The following is a 23297-nucleotide window of genomic DNA, read 5'->3' on the forward strand; positions in this document are numbered from 1 at the left end:
ACAGTTTTGTTAATAAACCGAGTGCAACAAAACTATATCACCAACTTCATCGTTGATTACCAATACCACGTACAATGGGTAGTTGGTTTCTTTTAATCATAGCTTTAGTATCAGCACTTTTTGGTTTGAGCCAATCCTTATGCTCACCATGCCTATTTCAATGGATGGAGAATGGGAACTATTGCTACCGATATTTCCCTCAGAACCTCTCCTACGATGAAGCTGAGATGTTTTGTAAGCAGGTCAGCCACACTGGACATGTTGCCGAACTGGCCACAGTATCGACCATTGGGGAACTCACCTTCATCGTGGAGTACATGGACAAGATCATCGCCAGTCTGCCCTCGACCGATATACCGAGACGGGTCTGGTTAAAGAATACCACCAAGGCAGTTATTGGTAAGTGAAAACTGTTTGCCCATAATCAAAATTGTATCTTAAAGGCAGTGGGCACTATTGGTAATTGTCAAAGGCTAGCCTTCACAGTTGGTATATCTCAACATATGCATAAAATAACAAACCTGTGAAATGTTGAGCTCAATCAGTCATAGAAGTTGCGAGATAATTAAGAAATAAAAATAACCCTTGTAACACGAAGTTGTGTGCGTTTAGATGATTGATTTCGAGACCTCAAGTCCTAAACTTGAGGTCTTGAAATCAAATTCGTGGAAAATAACTTCTTTCTCGAAAACTACTTCACTTTAGAGGGAGCCGTTTCTCACAATGTTCTATACCATCAACCTCTCCCCATTACTCGTTACCAAGTAAGGTTTTATACTATCATTATCATTATTTTGAGTAATTACCAATAGTGTCCACTGCCTTTAAATGAATAATACATAGTTGTTAGTAACAAAACAGTTGTTGATGTTCATAAACTGACATCTGGGTCACGAGAAATTGATGGGAAAACAAACCGATTACTTTCGCATGAAATTGATCAACAAAAATCAGTAAACACGCTCATTGGCCGATAAACTCCAAACGGGGAATTAGTTTTGTATATCTCTCACCAAACATGACATTTCAAACAGAAATGTTGAAAAGGATTATTTATAGTGTCGTCATCATACGACCGTGTAAGTTTATGTAAATCTGTGATCTAAGACGAGTTTTTGTTTCTTGTCATTTTTGTGTTCCTTCATCTAGATACACTTTGTGTTATACTGTAATTAATTTTGCAGCGACGTATCTTGGGCCTGCGCTTAACGTGTCGAACCTTTGCCGTGTCGAACTGAATAATATCAGTAAATGGTGAAAACATTCGACAGAAAAGCGGAGTTTAGCCCAAACTTGTGATAGTTTGACACCGTGTATAGCGGGGCACGATCTGCCGTGCTACACGGCAGTAGAACGGCGTGCAGTGGGTGGGGAGACCGGTCGCGGTATCTGACTGACTGTCAAGGTCTTCAATGCAGAACTAGAGAATAACCTTCCCTAAAAAAAATATTAAAAAGAAATCATGCTGTTTTTCTGAGCATTTTTACAAAAACGAAGGTCACGTGATTTTTTTCAACCAAAAAGTAGTTTTAAAAGATCACGTGAGCTTCCTAGTAAGTTTTACTTCCAGGCGTTCAAAAGTAAATTTTCGCAACCAAATTTAAATATTTTGGTTTACAATTTTTCGTGAGTATAATATGAAAACAAATATATATATTAAAGATGCAAATTGTTAGTAGTGGTAACAAATCGAAAGTACGATATTTTACTGGTACAGAGTAGACTCTTTGTGAACTTTTGGTGTATCTCAATATAATTATTCATAAAATAACAAACCTGTGAAATTTTAAACTCATTTGGTCATCGAAGTTGCGAGAGAATAACGGAATAAAAAACACAATTGTCACACGAAATTGTGTGCTTTCAGATGTTTGAGTTAGAGACTTCAGCTGAGGTCTCGAAACCAATTCAATTAGAATGCTATTTTTTTCAAAAACTATGCTACTTCAAAAGGGAGCCATTTCTCACAATGTTTTATATAATTACCAACATTGCTCGTGCCCAAGTCAGCTTTTAAGCTATTACATATTTTAAGAATAGTGTCCAGTTCCTTTAAAGGGAGTGGACACTATTGGTAATTACTCAGAATAATTATTAGCATAACACCTTACTTGGTAACGAGTAATGGGGAGAGGTTGGTGGTATAAAACATGGTAGAAACGGCTCCCTCTGAAGTGACGTTGTTTTCAAAGTAGAAGTAATTTTCCACAAATTTGATTTCGAGACCTCAAGTTTAGAATTTGAAGTCTCGAAATCAAGCATCTAAAAGCACACAACCTCGTGTGACAAGGGTGTTTTTTTATTTCATGGTTATCTCGCAACTCCGACGACCAATCGAGCTCAACATTTCACAGGGTTGTTATTTTAGGCGTATGTTGAGATACACCAAGTGAGGAGACTGGTCTTTACCAATTTGGCTTCTGTCTAAAAGGCTTCCGAAAAGACGAACACACCCATCAGACCGGAGTGAGGATGTCTACAAAGTCCATTTAATAAATTGATATTTTAGGATAATTGTGCATCTAAAACTTTACTTTGCTTCATAATTTTTGCCAAATGGCAGATATATAAACGCCCTAGCCTTGAGTGGATAACAGCTATTTATCTTCAAGTACGCGCTAATCCTCCAATCAGATTCGCTGAATGGAGTGGTGATAAAAACCTATATTGCACGGCTAATATCACTACCATACGTATAGACGATGTGACCTCTGACGTCACACGAAAACCACAACATGATTCGCGCGCATATCGCCGGGCAAAACCTTTGTGTTTTGGCAGCCAGCTAGAAAGTGAACGCAATCTTACTGTGACTGCGCAACTCAGTGCCCGGCGAAACATGACGTATAGAGTGTTTGTCAACAGAGGGCGGTTTGAATGTAAACATAGGTCACATCGTCTGTTGTGTGTTATATGTCACGCGCCAAGTTTGCTTGAAGATAAATGCGCTATCGTGGAAATACGAAAAAAAAAATATAGCGCGTCTGCGGTGTATCCAACTCGGCCTTCGGGCTCATTAGATATGGGACGCAGAAGCGCTATATTTTTCCGTACTCCACTCGCGCTTGTGTGATAACTTATAATAATTACAATCAATAATTTTATAATTACTTTGTCTGTATTGTTTTCACTTATTTAGTGTACATGTAAAGCTTGGCCTGTACTTGATTATGTGTCTTGCTATTAATATCTCTTGATTAACGGCTCATAATGTTAATAATGAGACGAGACTTAAAGCCATTGGACCCTTTCGGTACAGAAAAAAGGAGAACAAGTTCACAGATTTGCAAACAACTAACAGTTTACTGAAGGTAATTGTGAAAAACTTCTCTTGAAATATTATTCCATGAGATGCTTTACTTTTTGAGAAAACAGTAAAACAATATCAATTCTCGATATTTAATTTATTTATTTACTTATTTATTCTAAATGTCATGACCCGGCGAAAAGTGCGGAAGCAAGGCTGGGTTTTCCCGTTATTTTCTCCCGACTCCGGTGGCCGATTAAGCTTTAATGTTCACATTTTTTTTTTTTATATAGAAGTTGTGATCCACGATTGTGGGCCTTGGACAATACAGTACTGTTTACCGAAAGTGTTCAATGGCTTTAATAGCGCGCATAATCCGTCACTTACGTTCAATGTATTCTAACTTTAATTCCTGCAATGTGTGGAGACTACGGTGCAATAAGCTGCCAATAAAACTAGAAACACCGGGGCTAGCTCTTGTCTTTTCGATAAGTGCAACGAGTTCTTTTACGTACGTTTTACACAATGATATACAAACACATGCCTTGAAATTGCGCGGTTTTCTTTTAACTCGTCGATAAACACGGTCGGCCATTTATGGGAGTCACATTTTGTGACTCCCATAAATGGTCGACCGTGTTAGTTCGCGACGTAGAAGGAAAACCGTGGAATTTTGAGTGATACTTGTGTGCATCATTATATTCTACTTTTAAAACATCTTTCTAACCATATGCATTTCATAACAAACGGTTTCAAACGCTGTTTATAGACCAACTCGTCCGATCCAAGGCAACATGTTCCTTTAATGTCAAAGTCATACCAAAATAACCATTGACCAATACCAAGATTTGAGGTCACTATGGAATATTGGTGTTTTGTATTGTAGTTTTAACTTTACACATGTTGGGTCAAAAAGAAGTTGACCGGGATTATTAAGGGATTCAATGTGTGGTGAAGAGGTTTTCAACTAGTGGTTCAAACCCGAGCCGAGGCCTGGACTTGATAATTTTACCGAGACGAAGTCGAGGTAAATTACAAAGAACCAGGCCTCGGCGGGTTTGAAACACTAGTTGAAAACCGATTCAACACACTTTCATGTGGCACAACTGTTTCAGCCGTTGCTCTCGACCAATAGGAATGAAGAAACTGTCTTAAAAGAACAGGTGCAAGGTCGCATGTCACGCCCATGAATTAACACTTTTTACCGGTCATAAACAAAGGTCTATACACACCCACGTGACGCGCTCTCCAACAATAGGAATAGTGAAACTGTCTGAGGTATTTATGAATGTTTAAAAAAGGAAAAAATGCAATGATAAATTAAACTAAAATAAAATAAAAAGCTAACGAGTTACATTTTTATTTTGTTATGCAGATATTATTCCGATTCTTGACCGAACCCTTGGTCCTACGAAGAGCCACGTCTCGTCATGTGACTCCGTTCCAGTAAGTGGTGACGGGTTCCAACTCGGCGGAAATACCAGTTTGATTAAAATAGTTCCTGCTCCTGACGTCATTGATCACGCATGCGCCGTGTATGCTAAAACAGGTTCATTCTTAAACATTGGTGACTTTAAAGACACCTGTATCTCTGACCCGGGTCTCTGTGAATCTATGACGTGGTCTTTATGGCTCAAGATAGATACGTCATCGGGCTTTACTGGCACCCGTTACTACATCACCTCAGGGGGACAATCATCAACGGCCAGGGGTATTGCTTTCTTTATAGCAAACAAGATGTTTAAGTGTTTTATCAAAACATCGACACGTAGTTACATTAAGGCATACGACAAATCAAAGATACCCCTAAACAAATGGTTTCACCTGGCTTTAACTATTGACATCGGCAATGTGACGGTTGATGACGCTCTTCAGTTATTCGTTGACGGTGTACCAATCGCGAGTACCGCATCTTCAGGAGCTACAACAAGCTTTCGTGATAGTTTAACGAAGCTCTTCCTTGGCACATCCAACGGAGCTTCCGATTATACTAAATATGGTGGCTCTGCTTCTTACAGTCATCTGACGGTCTTTGACGGTCTTCTCACCCAACAACAGATACATAACATTTACTCTTGTCGAACACGCGGTGAGTAAAAACAATTGTCAACAAGCTAGCATTGTCCAAGGCTCCTTACGCAAGCACCCCCGCTCCGAATTCACAAACTGCATAGATACACTGCACGGAACATACTTGATACCGTGGGGTCGAAGCCTGGCTTTTCGAGGGTTTGAGGTACAACAAACAACCTCGAAAAAACATGCTTCGACCCCCATGATATCAAGTACTGTTATGTATCGTGTAGTTTAGTACCAAAAGCTGTTCGTGAATTCAGAGCGGGCCGGTGCTTGCGTAAAAAAAAGCCTTTGACAATGACATCAACAAGCTTTCAAGTTTAACTTACTCTATGGCAGAATAATGAAGTCACCTATCTTTCGAATGTCTGCTATTCAATTCAATTCAATTCGAATTCCTCATATTTATCAATCCTCTTATATAATGGGCAATGCCACCCCACCCCCACCTCCCCCATCCAGTATTCGAGCGCTAATCTCACTTGTAACTCTCCTATTAATGGCAGCTGTGAAACCAAGTTGTGTGCTTTCAGATGCTTGATTTCGGGACCTCAAAATCAAAATCTGAGGTCTCAAAATCACGTGGAAAATTACTCTTTTCTCGAAAACTACGTTACTTCAGATGGAGCCGTTTCTCACAATGTTTTTTACTATAAACAAGCTCCCAATTGCTTGTTACCAAAAACAAATTATGCTCAAAGGTTTTTAAATTAATTACCTTCAGTGTCCACTGCCTATACAATGTTTTCTCGGTCAAATTCAGAAAATGAGCTGCCAATTTCATTTCCATGTGTTCGAGTTAAAAAGCTGTTTTTCCTCTCCGCTTGCTGCTGCGTTTCAAGTTCAGAATTCGGCAATTCAATTTCGTTTTGAGTCGAGACGAATTCCTTTAGCACTCAGTTTAATTCCACATACGCCCCACGAAGCGTCTGTGAACTTGCGAATGCTGCTTTGATGAATTGTTAAATTGAGTGTTTGCTTTGTTAAATCCAATGACGCAATATTACATTCGACTAATCACAAAAACAAAATCGAATGACCCTTGTCAGTAGCAGTCGATTTCTCGCGATGGTTAAATTGGCTGCTCATTTGCCGAAATTGACCGAGAAAACATATGGTTTGCATCGGTAAAAGGAAAAATCATTTCATGAACTGCATAGATGCTATACCGCACGGCACATAACAGTACTTGATACCGTGGGGTCGAAACATGGCTTTTCGAGGTATCAACGAGCTAGGTTACAAAACGAGCCAAGGCTCTTACGCAAGCACCGGCCTGCTCTGAATTCATGAAATGCATAGATACTATACTGCACGGCACACAACAGTACTTGATACCGTGGGGTCGAAGTAAGTTTTTCGAGGTTTCAACCACGAGGCCGGTTCAGATAACAACAACCTCGAAAAACCAGGCTTCGACCGCGGTATCAAGTACTGTTGTTTACTGCGCAGTATAGTATGCTCATGAAATCAATAGCGGGTCGTGCCGGTGTGGCGGTTGCAACTTTCTGCCGTGTTCAGTTTTCCGAATGACCAAATATGGTACCATTACGTCATGCGACACCTGCGCACAGCAAGCGAAAGTAGTCAATTGTTAGTGCCGTACTGAGCCCCGGAAAACTGAACACGGCCGAAGACTGAAACCGCCACACCTGAGCTTGATGTTTTCTCACAACTTGGTGGTTTTGTTTACAGATTGGGAGTTACAAGTGCGTCAACTGATTATGAAAAACAGTCTGGAGTACGAGTGCGTGGCTAGTAGCTACCCATCTGAGCACATCATTACGTGGAGTCTGTATCACAAACAAACCGACAGTTGGGAGAATCTTGACACTTCAGGAGATGACCACACGATTCAATCAGCGAATGTTTCTACGTATGTAGTTCGCTCTACATTGGTGATGAGTTCAAGTCAAGTCAGTCCGACGGCCGTTGCATGTACAGCTCAGGCTGGGTCAAACATTGCCACTGCCTTGATCTATAATGGTAAGTATCAACTTTCGCTAAAACCATTAACGGTCGACTGATATGGGAGTGTCCAATATTATCCAATACAGATGTACATGATAGACATTCAATCTACAAACCTACATGAATGTACAACACTAGATGTACAATGAAGGCATTTAGTACATGTACATACATATTCGAAACCCATATACGACCAAACGCTCCGGCATGCGAGCAGGCGGCCATTTTCTAAGTTGACAAAAACAGCTATCTCACAGCGTGTGTTTGTAAGGCCATTTTGTAAGTTGAACAAACAGCATCGCGTGTATTTCACATTAGACGCGCATGCAGAATGACGCGCTTGTCATCTTGCGGTCCCGTGGCGTTTGTGCACGAAGCATCACTCGTGCGCCCTCTAGTTCTTATATATAACTCTATGTATACGACGTAGACATTCACCGTACAAACCTATGTGGATGTCCATTGTCCAATATCGATGTGCAAGGTAATCAGACAAAACTACAAGAGTGTCCAATATCTAATGTCCAAAGTCACTCAGTGACGCTCGAGGCCAGTGGTTTCTATGAAGATGAAGAAAAACAAACGCTTTTTAAAAGTATAACAGTAACGCACGGCATACATGTTTAGTGTTCATAGATACCTCAGACAGTTTCGCTATTCCTATTGGTGTGACACATCACGCGATACGCGCGACTCGCGCAGCATTCCCCTATACAAAGTTGTTTACCCGAGGGCTTTACCATTTTATAGCTGGAGGGGTATTGTGTTGAAGGAAATCATTGAACAATATTATAATGTTTGCATTTGTTTTACTTTTTGACCCAAAGGTGTTGATTTTACCGAAAAGGGTATTCATGAATGGGAATCAAAGTGTGTTGAATCGGTTTTCAACTAGTAGTTTAAACCCGCCGAGGCCTGGTTCTTGATAATTTACCTCGACTTCTTCTCGGTAAAATTATCAAGAACCAGGCCTCGTTGGGATTAAACCACTAGTTGAAAACCTCTTCACCATTTATTCATTTTATTATTTTATTTGTGTGTGTGTTTTTTTTTCTTTTTTTTTAATAAGCAGAAGCTACAAACAGCCAGACAGACAAAGAAACACAACAAACAGACATATATGCAAAAACAAGGACAGACGAACTTAAGACAAAACAACTACTCTCTGGCACAGTATAGATCAGAGGAAATACAATGAGTTCATAATTAGCGACAAGATGGCAGAACAGTTAAAGTAGAAGCAATTTACAAATTACACACAGTGTGCATTTACCTTGGCATGTTTTATCAATGCAGATAATGGGAAGATGTTCAGCTTGAGTGATCAGCTAAAAGGACCTAATGGTAAGTGCTTCAATAAAGCCGAAAATACTTTCATGTAAGCAGACAATATCTAATGTAGGCTGGCGGACCATAAAAAACATGTACAGACATACACCCAACATACGGGGGAATTTATTGCTGTCATTGGGGCACTGATGGGGGGTGGGGGGGGGCGGTGGAATGAGGATGGCAAGAAAAAAACCATTATGTTACTAATGGCATCCCCATTGTTTACTAAATACAATGTTAAGCTAAAACAAGGATAAACATGAGACCTTGGCTTGGCGGTCGGGGCACCATACCCACGAAAAACAGCAAGCTGTTACATCAATGGATGATGTCATCGTCAGCCAATCACCGTGCAGGAAAACCATACTGTTTAATGGTTGGGTTTTTTTTGTAACGGGAGTTTTGGACTATCGGTGGAAATCGTTGTATCCTGACTGGACTAGCTACGATCCGGACTCGCTTTTAAAATTTCCGGGAAGAATATGAAATAATGTATCCGTATATACTAATTTGGACTGTTGGCATCATTCATAACGGAAAAATTTGCCGTGTTTGTGTGACTTGGTTTCTTTCTTTTTGAAGCAATTTTTTACGTACACATTTTTTATTTATTTTTTATTTGAATTGCACCGATTTGTTTAATACAAAACGATGATTATGCTCTTCATTTCAAAGTACTGCTACATAATTTATGTCTACATTTCAGATAAGGCCGAAAAAAAAATGAAATTCAGAAGCCCTTTGGACTAACTATATATTCAAACCGAGGTCACGCATGAAAAAACACACTCAATGCTGCAGATAAAACCCGGCAGTTACAATGAATTATGATTATTAACTCATGGGCTGCGGGTAGACTGTATGGTTTAGATGTAAACGCCGCCTTGCCTGTAAAATGTCCACTTCACTGAATAACGTACACTAAGTTGCCCACCCCCCCCCCATGGTGACGTCAAGTGAATTGGGTCAACAAGCACCTTATGTTATGCCACCATAATATGTAATGTTTTTTTTAACAGTCCAACACTTCTTGCCACTCTCTATTAATTCGTTTAATTCTGCAGGGATATCTCTATTGGCAGAGGGCAGTTTAGTCAACTACACCCTTAATGGTTCTCAGCAAGATGGCGATAGCATGATGGATAACTCGACCTCTCCCTTTATCTGTGAGATACCTGATAAGTTACATTAAACAATAGACCAGTGACGTAAGCTTTTAAAAGACACTGGATACCATCGATAACTGCCAAAGACCAATCTTCTCACTTGGTATATCTCAACATAATATGCATAAAATATCAAACTTGTGAAAATTTGAACTCATTTGGTCGTCGAAGTTGCGACATAATAACGGAAGAAACAAAACACCCTTGTCACACGAAAGTGTGTGATTTCAGATGCTTGATTTCGAGACCTCAAAATCAAATTCTGAGGTTTCGACATCCATTTCAAATACTTTTATGGAAAGTTACTTTTAATTCGAAAACTACTTTACTTCAGAGGGAGCCGTTTTTCACAATGTTGTATTCTCTCGAGAGCTCTTCAATGCTTGTTACCAAGTAAGCTTTTATGATATCAAGTGAAATTTAAACTTGGCTGGTATACCTTATTCAGGTTAATCATGCTGTGTTTAACACAGCTAATAGCACTAATAGTGCTTAGCTTAATTTTATTTTGGTACTTTGTAACTCAAAACATGATGTCCACAGGTTAGCATTAAATGCAGTGGACACTATTGGTAATTACTCAAAATAATTTCTAGCATAAAACCTTTCTTGGTGACGAGTAATGGGGAGAGGTTGATGGTAAAAAACATTGTGAGAAACGGCTCCCTCTGAAGTGCCATTGTTTTCGAGAAAGAAGTATTTTTCCACGAGTTTGATTTCGATACCTCAGATTTAGAACTTGAGGTCTCGAAATCAACCATCTAAACGCAGACAACTTCGTGTGACAAAGGGTGTTTTTTTCTTTCATTATTATTTTGCAAGTTCGATGACCGATTGAGCTCAACATTTCACAGGTTTGTTAATTTATGCATACTTTGAGATACACCAAGTGAGAAGACTGGTCTTTGACATTTACCAATAGTGTCCACTGCCTTTAAACAAGTCACGAAAATACTTTCGTTGCAGGATACTAACATTATTTTAGCACTTGAAACGTATTTTCAAGACATTGTTTTACTAATTTTTCAAAAACTACAGCACCTCAGCAGATACAATTTTCAGGGAAGCTTTCTACTATTATTATCTGTGTAAGTTTTATGTAAATTCGTGTAAATTGTATGTTTATTATATTTCTGTAAGTTGACTTCAACATTTTGTAGATTTAGAAAACAAAACAAAATATTCACTATAGATGTTAAATAGATGTTAAATCAACTTGCATCGGCGATAAAGAATACGTATTTTTGGCTTTACCAATACATTGATGTATACGCACAGTTACTCAGTAAACAAATCACAGGTATACTGCTCGGGTGGGATTCGAACCCACGACCTGTGAAAGTCTAGAGCAGTGTCATACCAACCAGACTCCAAAGATTACCCAGTAGCTAGAGTCAGTTCGAATACAATGTTTTAGCAGAGGGGAACGATTATGTTAAACTTGCATCGGACATAATTTTTGGGGTGGATAAAACCAATTTGTCCCCACCCCCTCCCTTTAAAACAAAAATAAGTTAAATAAAGAAAATTATTAAAGAGACGGATCTCTATAAGTTTACGACATATTTGCTCATACAAAAAAAAAACAAAAAATTATTTGTTTTATGACCTTATTGCACAAATGAAAAATGACATTGGTGTAGGTTTTCTCGGTCAATTTCGGAAAATGAGCAGCCAATTTAACCACCAAGCTATTCTATTTCGCACAAAATCGAATGCTACTCAAAAAGGTCATTCGATTTCGTTTTGGGATTAGTCAAATGTAATGTTGCGTCATTCGAATTAACAAAATAATCATTCAATTTAACAATCCATCAAAGCAGCATTCAAATTCGTAGACGCTTCTTGAGGCGTGTGTGTGTCACGAAAAAGAATGACACTACGCTAAATTGAACAAAGTGCTAAAGGAATTTGACTCGATTCAAAACGAAATTGAATGGCCGAATTCGGAATTTGAAACACAGTAACAACTGGAGAGGCAAAACATCTTTAGTTCGAACGCATGAAAATGAAATTGACTGCTCATTTGCCGAATTTGACCGAGAAAACCTATATTAAAGGGAAGCCCCGAACAGGCACACACGCCCACTAAATGGGGACCCTTGTTTACATTAAAAACCGAAAGACAAGGGACAAGCACAACTACAGGCAAACAACCGAAGAAATACCGTAACGAAGTTAACAAAATCACAAAGAAGATGGAATAAAACTACAATTTAAAAATGGCAACAAATTATTGCACACGCATGATGAAAATATACAGGAGAACCGTACTATCCAAATTACTCATCACTGGCTGGTGACTAGTGGCAAGGGAGGCCACATTTAGAAACCGTTTAAAGCAGAAACCCTAAAACCATTTATATAATCATAATAATGTTTGTCTCAACATTAACATTATTAATTTATCAAAAGGTGTTAATTTAACACAACCAGTCGTAACACCTGTGTCCTTAAGCAATACACACAAAGCAATGCACATATAAGCTTTGTTGTTCGGATGTGACGTAAAACCATTGGTCCCGTGGGTTGTGTGACGCACGTATCGAAAAGAGAAGGGGTTTGCCCCCTTGTTCCTGGCTGGATTGGCGGCATATTACGCCACAGCACCTTTTAAACCATTACATGGTGCTATGTATTAAAAGGGGTATAGGTATCAGAACTTAAAGATGGTCACACATACCGTTGGTTGTGTAACTTACGTAAAATAACCCAGCGAACGTATCGGGAAAAAAAGAAGGGGTTCACCCCGGTGTTCCTGGCTTGAATGGCAGTATATTGCACATTGTAAACCATAACATGGTGCTATGTAAAAATAGTAAGTCTCAGAACTCAAACATGGTCACACATACCGTTGGTTGTGTAACTCACGTAAAAGAACCCAGTGAACTTATAGCCTTGCTCAAGGCAGTCGAATTATTCACTCCGAAAAAAGACCGCCGCTGTATAAAAACCCACCCGTATTCACTGTGCGTAAAACCCACCCGTATTCACTGTGCGTAACATCGCACGACACGATGCCCCCGTACACTATCCGCATGCGGAGGCCGTCAGGCCGACAGCCTTGTAGGATCTGTGTTGAAGCCACTGACCTCATTACTATAATAAGCGAAGAGTTCCCACGGTCAGCTCATTACCATAATGCCCGCGAAAGACGAGACATGTTTACCTCACACACCACCACCACGGACGCATGATAGGGTCCAAAGGTCGTGATAAGGGAAGTGCGTGATTGGACGTCAAAATGAATAATTCATTTGCCTCACATCCTGTGTTGTCTGATAGGTCTGACGAACGATATACATATTCATGAACTGCATACTAGCATATCCTCGAGCCCCCCCAATTTCGTCCACTATTGGAATTTTTTCAATACAACACATTAAAACGGGAAGATACAGATCCGACAAGGCTGTCGGCCTAACGGCCTCCGCATGCGGTTAGTGGTGTACGAGTGCGATGACTTGTGTGAACAGTATTCGTGCGATGTGACAGTGTGTATACGGGTTGGTCATTCGGTGTGATCGCACACACCATGCACAGGGTATACGGCGGGTGGGTTTACAGCTGCGTCTTTTCGGAGCGAATAATGCGACTGCCTTGAGCAAGGCTAGTGAACTTATCGATAGAAAAAAGGGGTTCTTCCCCGGTGTTCCTGGTTTGATTGGCAGTATATTGAAAAGGAGAAAAGTCTCAAAACTCAAACATGGTCACATACCTTGCAGGAAAATACTGTGTGTTATAGTACATAATTGAGCGTCACTGACGAGTAGACGCGCCATTAAGTCTTGTCTTTTAACATTAACATTATTTATTATTTGTTAAGATCAACTTAACACGCCAAAATAGAGAGCCATAAACTTAGTACAGGTCAAGCTTTCCATGTGCATTAAAATAAGTGGAAACAATGATGAAAGATATATAACCAAAAAAAAACGTATTTGTAAAATATTAGTATCTACTCAAGGGCATAGGCCAATTAGTAATTTCACAATAATTACGAAGCAGATTAAAGTAATGCACGTTTATCTCAAAACACCAATGTAATGAGTAGCCATATCACATTACGTACTCGCCTTTTAGGCCCTCGTACCATTAGTGGTAATACCACTAATGGTACGAGGGCCTTCTCAATTACCCCCCCACACCCCCCCCCACACACACAGCTGTGTTAATGGTGTAAACCGAGGACTTCTCTTTGTTCTCCCATTGTTTGGACATAGTTTATTTTTCAGACATCCCCATTGGTTTTGTACATGAAATCGAATTGAGGACGTCCTCGGTGTGACTTTTCCCGGATCCCCTTTTGTTAAAGTCCCTGCACCCACACACGCACACCCCTTGAACTCTCTTAGTCAAAGGTCTTAGAGATGTACATGACATTTCGCACTTCCAAAACTCTCTTAAAACACATCTTTTCAGATTGACATTTTAAACATTCTGTGATTGCCCTCGACCGGTGGTGCCTTTGAATGTTTTACAGAGAAATTGCGCCTTACAAATGTTTTGTTATTATAAATACAAATTAATAAAAAAAAATTAAAAAAAATCAATGATTTGATCCTCTCTCTTTATCATAAAGTTAATTGTGATTTTGATTGGTTTAATAATTTAATAATCTTCATACGCCTTTGATGCTTTATCTGTATTTGGAGGATTATAAATAAGTTATTATTGTTATTAAGGAAATTAGCACTGCTTTTAAAATGTACTTTTGAACTTCAGTCACCGTTTCAAGGGCGTTTAGGCTAACATCAGTTTTAGCTTGCACAATGATTTTTTGCTCAGCTTTAATCGCATTGTTGATATTTATACGTAGTTTTTAATGATTCCTGTAAGTGGCGGCTATCCGCTGTTAGATATCAATAATAAATAAATAAAATAAACAAAAGTAGTTGTTAGTCCTTCTTTCAGACGGAAATTTAACTCTGACCTTAAGTCTGTAACTATGTCAACCATGATATTTGTGGTAGTGTCAAAACAGTTATGTTTCGTAACCAGTTTTCTTGAATTTGATGATCTTGACACTCTCGGTCAGCTACTGAGATTGTTCTGACAATCATATAATTATAGTTTGTAAATAATTATGATCTTGGGTGTCCGAGGGAGTTTTGTTTGCCCCCAATGGGAAACTAAGGTTAAGAAAAAAAAAAAAAAAAAACATGTTCAGCGTCCCCGCCCGCTTCCTTTTTACAGGCCGCCCCTTTTTTTTTTTTTTTTTTTTTTAATAGGTTTATTTTAAATGAGCTCAGCAAAAAAAATCTGAATGTCTTGTCTGAATGCCTCGACTAAATTGCTTCATTTATGTTTTGTGTATTTCAGCAGTAGAAAAAACAATGGATATTTGACATTTTGACATTTTAACAAAGAATTGCGGTCATCTTGAAATAAAAAATAAAAAAATAAAAAGCCCCTCTTCCTCCTTTTTTTTTTGAAAAACCCGGACGTTAAAAAATGTTTTTTTTTTTTACTCAGCCTAACATGGGCTGAGGAGGAGGGTTCAAAAAAGGGCGCTATAGGTTTTCTCGGGCAATTTCGGCAAATGAGCAGTCAATTAAACCACCAAGCTATATTCTATTTCGCGCAAAATCGAATGCTTCTGAAAGGGGTCATTCAATTTCGTTTTATCATTAGTCAAATGTAATGTTGCGCCACTCGATTTAACAAAATAATCATTCAATTTAAAGGAACACGTTGCCTTCGGGCTGCGCTTTGTTGGGCGTTTTTGGGCTATGACAAGCGTTTGATGTAAAATGATTACGGTTGGAAAGATGTTAAAAAAGTAGAATATAATGATCTACACAAACATGCCTTAGAATTGCTTCACTTTTGCTAACTTTCTCGAAACAAAACGCTCCGCCATTTATGGGGGTCAAGATTTTGACTCCCATAAATGGCCGCCAAATTCACTAGTCTTATTTCCAGTCGCAGCCGTTGAACTATACGACTGAGCAATTATTAACAATTTTACGAACCCATTTGTATCTATCTCTTCCTCCATGGTTACTCCAACAACAAAAAACAGTTCATGAACAAAAATAAAAGGGCCTACGTTGAATTAACTTTTTATTAATCTATCTAAGCAGCAAGTTCAGCCCACGTCCCGGGGCCGAGCGGCTGCCGTCCAGCGGGCCATCATCCCCCGCGGCCAGACCTCCCCAGACGCAGTGAACTCCCCGTTCTTGCTCGTACGATGTAGGATTTTAGCGGGGCCAGTCTAGTAATGCGAACACTTTGTACACGAAAGAATGTCTAGTACCCGTATACTAACTAGCGAGTGGAGTTGAAAATGGACGTGTCATGACCTCCCACACCAAAACTACAGCTAGAGAATTCATCCTCTCAATAAAACATCTGCTCAGACATGTCAGAGGCGTTTACCGTGTTTACCGCGTAAGTATAGTATGCAATTGCGAGTCACATAGGCCTATACCCCACAGTTCGTTTTGAGATACAAAATTACAGGGACTTTACTTCTCTGTCCTTTCTCTATGCTCTATGCTGTTTGCATGTACGTATGTAGAGTCACAGGGCAACAGGACAGTGGTGTATATTAATAATACTAGTCCATCGCCATATGCGCCGTACGTATGATGTCACTTGTCTTATTTGCCAACATGATCCTTTCTTCGGGGTATACATTCATTAAAAATAATGTTTATGTCTATTATGGGGATGTAATTCCTTGACCTTGGTCTTGGACAGTACTATTTGACTTTGAGGTAGCTCCTGTTTACATTGCTCAGAATCATTTGACAGCAAAATTTACGGTGCGATGCATCTGAACAGGGAGCACATACTGCAAATGGTAGTTGGCAAGGAAAGCTAAAATAAATTAATACTCTTGTCCACAAAAATGAAGCTTCCATAGGTCCTTTTCAAAACCACGGCATCGGCTATGGATTCGGCTTCAAACTCCGTCCCCTTGTCTGAGTCCCTACGCAAAGCACGCTCAGTATTGTCCAAACATCTGCGGGGCCAAGCTAGCTCTAGCTGAATCCAAAGCCAAAGCCATGGTTTCGAAAAGGGCCATAGTCTAGAACTCTTTTCAAAAATTACAAAACAAAATCAGAAACGGGGAACAATTTTATTATTTTGTAACATTTTTGTATTGATACTTGATTCCCAGGTCACAGTGAAAGTTGGGTGGTGATGTGATTATTGAAGCCGTTATGGACAAGAAAGAGTAAACGTACATCAAAGAAGTTTTCCAAGCACGGTTAGATGACAACCAGCTTCTTCGCAGGACAGGAAAACTCTGCTAATTAGGCCTGGGTGACCAGTGAAAATTACTAATCGACTAGTCGCACCTCCATCCAATAGTTGCGACTACGACACTAGTCGCAACAAAATTTTAATTATCACGATGCACTGTGGCAATGTGTGCCGCAAGCACAATATAGTCTAATTCAAGCGGAAAAGATTGAAGATTTGTGTCACTGACGTCTGACTGTGTTCTGTAAGTAAATTATGTTGTCATGAATAGTCATGAGCGACTAAATTGGTTCACCAAACAGGTAGACGCAATTTTTTTAAAACTATTTTTGTAGCACGTTTAACCGAATAGTTGAAAACAATAGTCGCGACTCGACTCAGGATTCAATAGTTGGAGTGCGACACTAGTCGCCCAAGCTTACTGCTAATGGTGCAAGAATGGCCTCTACCCGCAGCCGCCATCCCCCCCCCCCCCCCAATACCACCACCACCACTACTACCAACAGAAGAATTTGTACAAAACACAAATCCAGATTTTTCACTTCTTAAATTTAATTTCCATGTAACTTTCCACAATTTGCCTACAAAATTGTCTGTACAGGTGTGCATAAGATATAAGGTCAGTGCATTATTAGCATTATTGGCAAGTTCTAGAGTTTGTATGTAATCAAAGAGAATCTTTGTCACAAATTAATAGGAACTTTATAAAAAAATATGGACAATTTATTGAATGTTTTTACAATTCACAGCAGTACACGATGTATTTGCAAACATTAATTAAATTTGTCCTTTGCCAAAGAACACTATAGTCCCATGCAGTATCCTTAGTAATAGTTGGTGTATCTCCTCAATATTTATGCATACAATAATAAACCTGTGACAATTTGGGCTAAATTTGGCAATATAAGCTGCAAGAAACAGTGAAAGAAAAACACCATTGCAGTACAGAAACAAGTCCTTTGACATGCCTCTCATCAAGTGAGTTTTATGATCACAAATTAGTAATTACCAACATCTAAGGTATAAAGTCCCTTTAGAGAGACCAATGCCTTAGATCGAGTGATTTGGTTGTAAAATGCATATGGTTAGAAAGGATGTTTTAAAAGTAGAATAGAATGATCAACACAAGTATGACTTGAAATTCGGTGGTTTTCCTTTAAAACTTTTACTTATTCGAACTAACATGGTCTGCTAGTCAACACTGACTAGTTCTAAAACATCAGTCTGACCATGCATTTCATAACAGGCATGTGGTTGAAATCAAAATATACTTGCAAGGGTTAAGGTTAAAAATTTGAAATGGCACTGTGTCTATCAAACTTGTTGCATCTATGATCCATGTCTCTTTATGAATACAGAATAAAGATATTTCAGATAAATTTATTTGAATACAGATTGTTTATGTTTTTGTATTTGTTGTTCTAGTGTGTTTTTTGTTACAAAATATCGAAATCTCAAATAAATAATACAATAAATATGATGATTGTATAAACAATTGGCCATGTACTTCAAATTAAACTTAATCATATTATGTCGTTGTGATGAAAACAAACTGCTCACATCACATTCAATGATTTGTTGACATAAGTAATGTGCAAAAGAAAATAATACAAAAGTTGAAATATTGACATTGTGTGTTAATTTAGGAATAAGAATCTACTTGTTGAAAACAGGAAATATTGCCATTTGTAAAACCTGTTTTGCATAAATCATGTGTACATGAAAGTTGAAACTATCTGGAAATATATCCCTGATTTTACAAACACAGTAACTAGGTAGTGTTACTCTATTTCCAGTACCATTCTGACACAACACATGTTGTCTGTGAAGGCTGGCTGGGTGGCAAAGTCATTTGTTGTGTACATCATGCTCCCCTGGTGTACATGTCATTCCTGTGATGTCGTGCCAACTCTAATGGTGGTCCAGAACAAGGTGCCTCAAGATCTTTTCAAATATAAACACAAACATTTTTGAAACAATTAACAAAATAAAAATTGGTTATTTGTACATGTATATGGAATATAAAACCCATGCACTTGATGTTGATTCATTAAAGTGACATTTTTGCAAATATTACCTACCTGCAGCCGATTTCACGAAACTTTACGCAACTGCGTGAGTCCACTTGCGCAATTTTAATGGCGCAAGTTGCTCCATAAACGTTGCACAAGTGGACTTACGCAGTTGCGTAAAGTTTTGTGAAATCGGCTGCTGGTCAAAGACATGATGTTATTAAAATTTGGGATGTGGCTGTTCAGTGTAAATGTTTTTGGTAATGCAACGTTGGCGAAGGAGGCTGTTTACAAGTAACTACAATGAATGAAAGCTTAAATTTGTGTTTCCTTATTAAATGTTTGTTTACACATTTACTTTGTTTTTCCTTTTTTTTTGGGGGGGGGGGGTGGACAGATCAAAATATATAACAAAACTGGACTGCTTTGACAGTACATGTGTATATTGTTATAAATGCACATGCCATTGACAGTATGAAATAATCAGTCTCTTACTGCCAAGTTTGAGAAGCATTCATCCGGCCTTTGTTTGCAGCATGACCTCTCCTGTTGTTGTGTTGGCATCTTCCTACAGTTGGTACAAACACACCAGCTTGGTTGGGTTTGATGAGGTCTCCAAGATGTTTACGCCAAGTCCTGGCATCTGCTCACATAGTACCTTCAACAAGAAATTCATAACCATTGATATAACTTATTAGTTCTCGACAATTTTATTTTTTATTGTTTGAAAGGTCACACTTCTTTGAAAGAATTCGGGTTGACTTGGGTACGAGTTGACTTGGGTACAATATTTTGGGTAAACTGTTAAAAATATACAAAAAACATTTAATAAATCTGTACTACGGTATTTAGTATTTTTAAAATGTATTTCTACAATTTTTACAAAAGTCCTCCCCTTCCCAGCCAGATAAACGACTCTTTTAATTGTAGCATCAAAGTAAATTAGGGTAAATTATGCCAAGTCATTAGGACGCTGGACGCTCGATTCAAATCCCCACCCCCATCTATGCACCGAGTGAATAGATCTAAAAAATTACATGTAAACTAGTCATAGTACATGTACATTTATGTACTCTCACAACTCAGTGCTGCGGCTGTCATGGCTGTGAATTTACGTGTCATGTCCACAATAATAACTAACAATAACATTGCATTGGGTATAAACAATCACGGTCCGTTCTCTCTCTCTCGTCGGCTAGTCCATGTCCCACTACATTATTCTTACCCTGATTGGCGAGGTGTCCGTTCCTTCTTTTTGGACGTGTCTTCAATCATCTCTTTGCGTAGAGCAATGAGCTGAATCTGTGTTTTTCGGCGATCCATTTTGACAGCAAAATGGTGTGTTTACATTTCACACAACGTCGTATGGTAGAGAACGGTATGTTACCTCGTGTTCATCTGGTAGGTTTACCAGGCCACTGGCTACGGCGCCAGCCTAACTGCTGTGCATCGCGCATAAACGGACGATCGTTTTGACGGCTTGAAAAACGTATATATTTCGCGGGCCATGTTTCGGGGTCAGAGGTCAGTGTTTGTTTTTTTTAATTACCATTCACTAATTACAACACATTAAATGTGTTTTATTGCAAGAACAACTCTTAATAAGTATAAGGAACACCCTCAAACGTGAAATTTTGTGAAATCTGAAGGCAACGTGTTCCTTTAACAATTCATCAAAGCAGCATTCAAATTCGCAGACGCTTCTTGAGGCGTGTGTGCCACGAAAACGAATGACGATACGCTAAATTGAACAGAGTGCTAAAGGAATTTGACTCGATTCAAAACGAAGTTTGAACGGCCGAATTCTGAATTTGAAACGCAGTAACAACTGGAAAAGCAAAACAGCTTTAATTCGAACGAATGAAAATGAAATTAGCTGCTCATTTATTGAATTTGACCGAGAAAACCTATATAAGAAGTAGTTTTTACACAGTTTGCCATATGGGGGGGGGGGGGGGGGGGATCACATAATCTCAGGGGGCACAAGATTCTCCTCCAACAGGGTTCTTCCGGGAGTGTCAGGGTTATCCCGTTTCTTCTATTTCGTGTTTATAGCAATCGCACAACATCGGTAAACAATATTGTCCAAAGGCCCACACTTCGTGTATCACAACTTATATAAAGAACAACAAACATGTGAACATTTAGACTCAACCGGTCATTTGAGTCGGGAGAAAATAACGGGAAAACCCACTCTTGTTACTGCACGTTTCGCCGGTCATGACATGTGTTTGAAATAAATCTGATATCAAGAATTGATAATTGTTGCTTTAATGTTTTCTCAAAAAGTTAAGCATTTCATGGAATAATATTTCAAGTGAAGTATTTCACCATTACCTTCTAGTTTTCTGTAAACCATGTAAGTTATTTGTAAATTTATTTGATTTTTATTCTGTTCTGAAAGTGTCCTAGTGTTTTAAGTAGCCCAATCTCTTGCTGTACGTTTAATGCACTGTTATCATGCATCTTCTCCGTTTTTGGAGGTTTTAAGGAAATAAATAAACAAATAAATTTCATAATGATTTGACATTTCCCATCAGGGTTCCTTAGTTTCTGTTGGAGTATTCATAACCGAGCAAAAGAGGGCGCTATTACTTTGCTCAGTAAGCAAGATTCGCCATAATATCAACAGCTCTCTATGTAGTGCTCTTTATCAAGCAGTTTGTTCTTGGATATTAACTTGTCAAGTAATAACAAAAAGTACACCCTCTTTTAAAACAAATTTGTGATATAATGTCAAATGCAGTCATGAGTTTCTCATTTCTTTATTGGGTGCGTTCGTTTTGATTTCCTGGGTCGATGCGACCCCGGTGTGTGTTTTTTTTTTTTTTTTTTTTTTTTTTTCAGGACGGACTAGGGTCATTATCTGCACACATTCGTCCTGGGAAAAAAAAACGCCACACACCGGGGTCGACCCGGGGAAGTTAATCGAACGCATCCATAGAGAGAGTACTTATTAAAGACACTGTGACACAATTGGTAATTGTCAAAGACCAGTCTTCTCACTTGGTGTATCTAAACAAAATTTTGTTGCACAAAATAAAATAAAAACTGTGAAAGTTTGAGCTCAATGGTCCTCGAAGTTGCGAAATAAAAATGGAAGAAAAAATCACCCTTATCGCACGAATTTGAGTGCTTTCAGATGCTTGATTTCGAGACCTCAAAATTTCAAACCTAAGGTCTCGAAATCAAATTCGTGGAAAATTACTTCTTTCTCGAAAACTACATTACTTTAGAGGGAGCTGTTTCTCACACACAATGTGTTATACTATCAACCTCTCCCCATTACTCGTCATGCTAATAATTATTTTGAGTAATTACGAAAAGTGTCCATGCTTCAAAAGTGGAAACTTACAATCGTTGCCGAGAGAACTCCTTCATTCGTCCTTATTACACGTGGGGGTCAATCTCCGAGTTGCTGCGGCGAAGGCCACTGGCAGGGATGCTGTATTAGACATAAACCAACAACTAACATGTAAAGCAACGAGAAATAAATTAAGACTCTAACAAACATTCCCAAGCAGTTCAACCCTGGATGCCCTTGTCACACGAAGTTGTGTGCTTCAGATGCTTGATTTTGAGACCTCAAATCTAATTATGAGGTCTCGAAATCAAACTCTCGGAAAATTACTTCTTTCTCGAAAACTACATTACTTCAGAGGGATCCATTTTTTTGACAATGTTTTATACTATCAACCTCTCCCCATTACTCGTTACCATGTCAGGTTTTATGCTGATAATTGTTTTGGAATGAGTAGTTACCGATAGTGTCCACTGCCTTTAACTCCGGAAGCTTTGGCCGTAAAGGTACCGCCCGAGGGAGTTGGCTCAAATAAACGATTGAAGAAAGTGGACACCGTTGGTAATTGTCAAAGAATAGTCTTCACAGTTGGTGTATCTCAACATATACATAAAATAACAAACCTGTGAAAATTTGAGCTCAGTCGGGAGTTGAATTTGCGTGATAAATAATGAAAGAAAAAAATTCCTTGTTCCCAAATTCTAAACTTGAGGTCAAATTCGTGGAAAGTTACTTCTTTCTCGAACACTACATCACTTGAGAGGAATCCGTTTCTCGCAATGTTTCTTACTATCAAGCTATCCCCATTACTCATCACATAGAAAGTTTTTAGGATGAAAATTTGTTTTAGAAATTACTATCGTTAATTACTCATTCCAAAACAATTATCAGCATAACAGGTATCTAGCTAATGATCTTATATTGTTTCTTAGACTTTGGTAATTTGTTTACCCTAAAAACACACATTTTCTGTCGTC

At 38.7% G+C, this 23297-nt stretch overlaps 1 protein-coding gene and 1 long non-coding RNA gene across 2 annotated transcripts; one reads left to right on the forward strand and one right to left on the reverse strand.

Annotated features, from left to right (window-relative positions):
- The first annotated feature begins 74 nt into the window (after positions 1-74).
- On the forward strand, positions 75-9818 carry LOC139942555 (uncharacterized). The gene is made up of 4 exons (XM_071939396.1): positions 75-399; positions 4623-5336; positions 7019-7324; positions 9664-9818. Exons 1-4 carry the CDS (start codon positions 75-77, stop codon positions 9816-9818), a joined length of 1500 nt encoding a protein of 499 aa, XP_071795497.1.
- Positions 9819-18629: 8811 nt separating this feature from the next.
- LOC139943348 (uncharacterized) lies at positions 18630-20681 on the reverse strand. The gene is made up of 3 exons (XR_011786809.1): positions 20245-20681; positions 19515-19677; positions 18630-18951 (listed from the first exon to the last, which is right to left on the reverse strand). It is a non-coding gene; the product is annotated as an uncharacterized lncRNA (long non-coding RNA).
- Positions 20682-23297: the final 2616 nt, after the last annotated feature.

Source organism: Asterias amurensis, chromosome 10 (genome assembly GCF_032118995.1).
Source record: "Asterias amurensis chromosome 10, ASM3211899v1".
Lineage (NCBI taxonomy): Eukaryota > Metazoa > Echinodermata > Asteroidea > Forcipulatida > Asteriidae > Asterias > Asterias amurensis.

What these genes read in the sequence shown, in the direction of transcription:
- LOC139942555 (XM_071939396.1), top strand. Translation starts at nt 75, where the DNA reads ATGGGTAGTTGGTTTCTTTTAATCATAGCTTTAGTATCAGCACTTTTT. An exon ending in TACCACCAAGGCAGTTATTG is followed by an intron (nt 400 to 4,622) that starts GTAAGTGAAAAC and finishes TTTGTTATGCAG; the next exon opens with ATATTATTCCGATTCTTGAC. An exon ending in TAATGGTAAGTATCAACTTT is followed by an intron (nt 7,325 to 9,663) that starts CGCTAAAACCAT and finishes ACTTCTTGCCAC; the next exon opens with TCTCTATTAATTCGTTTAAT.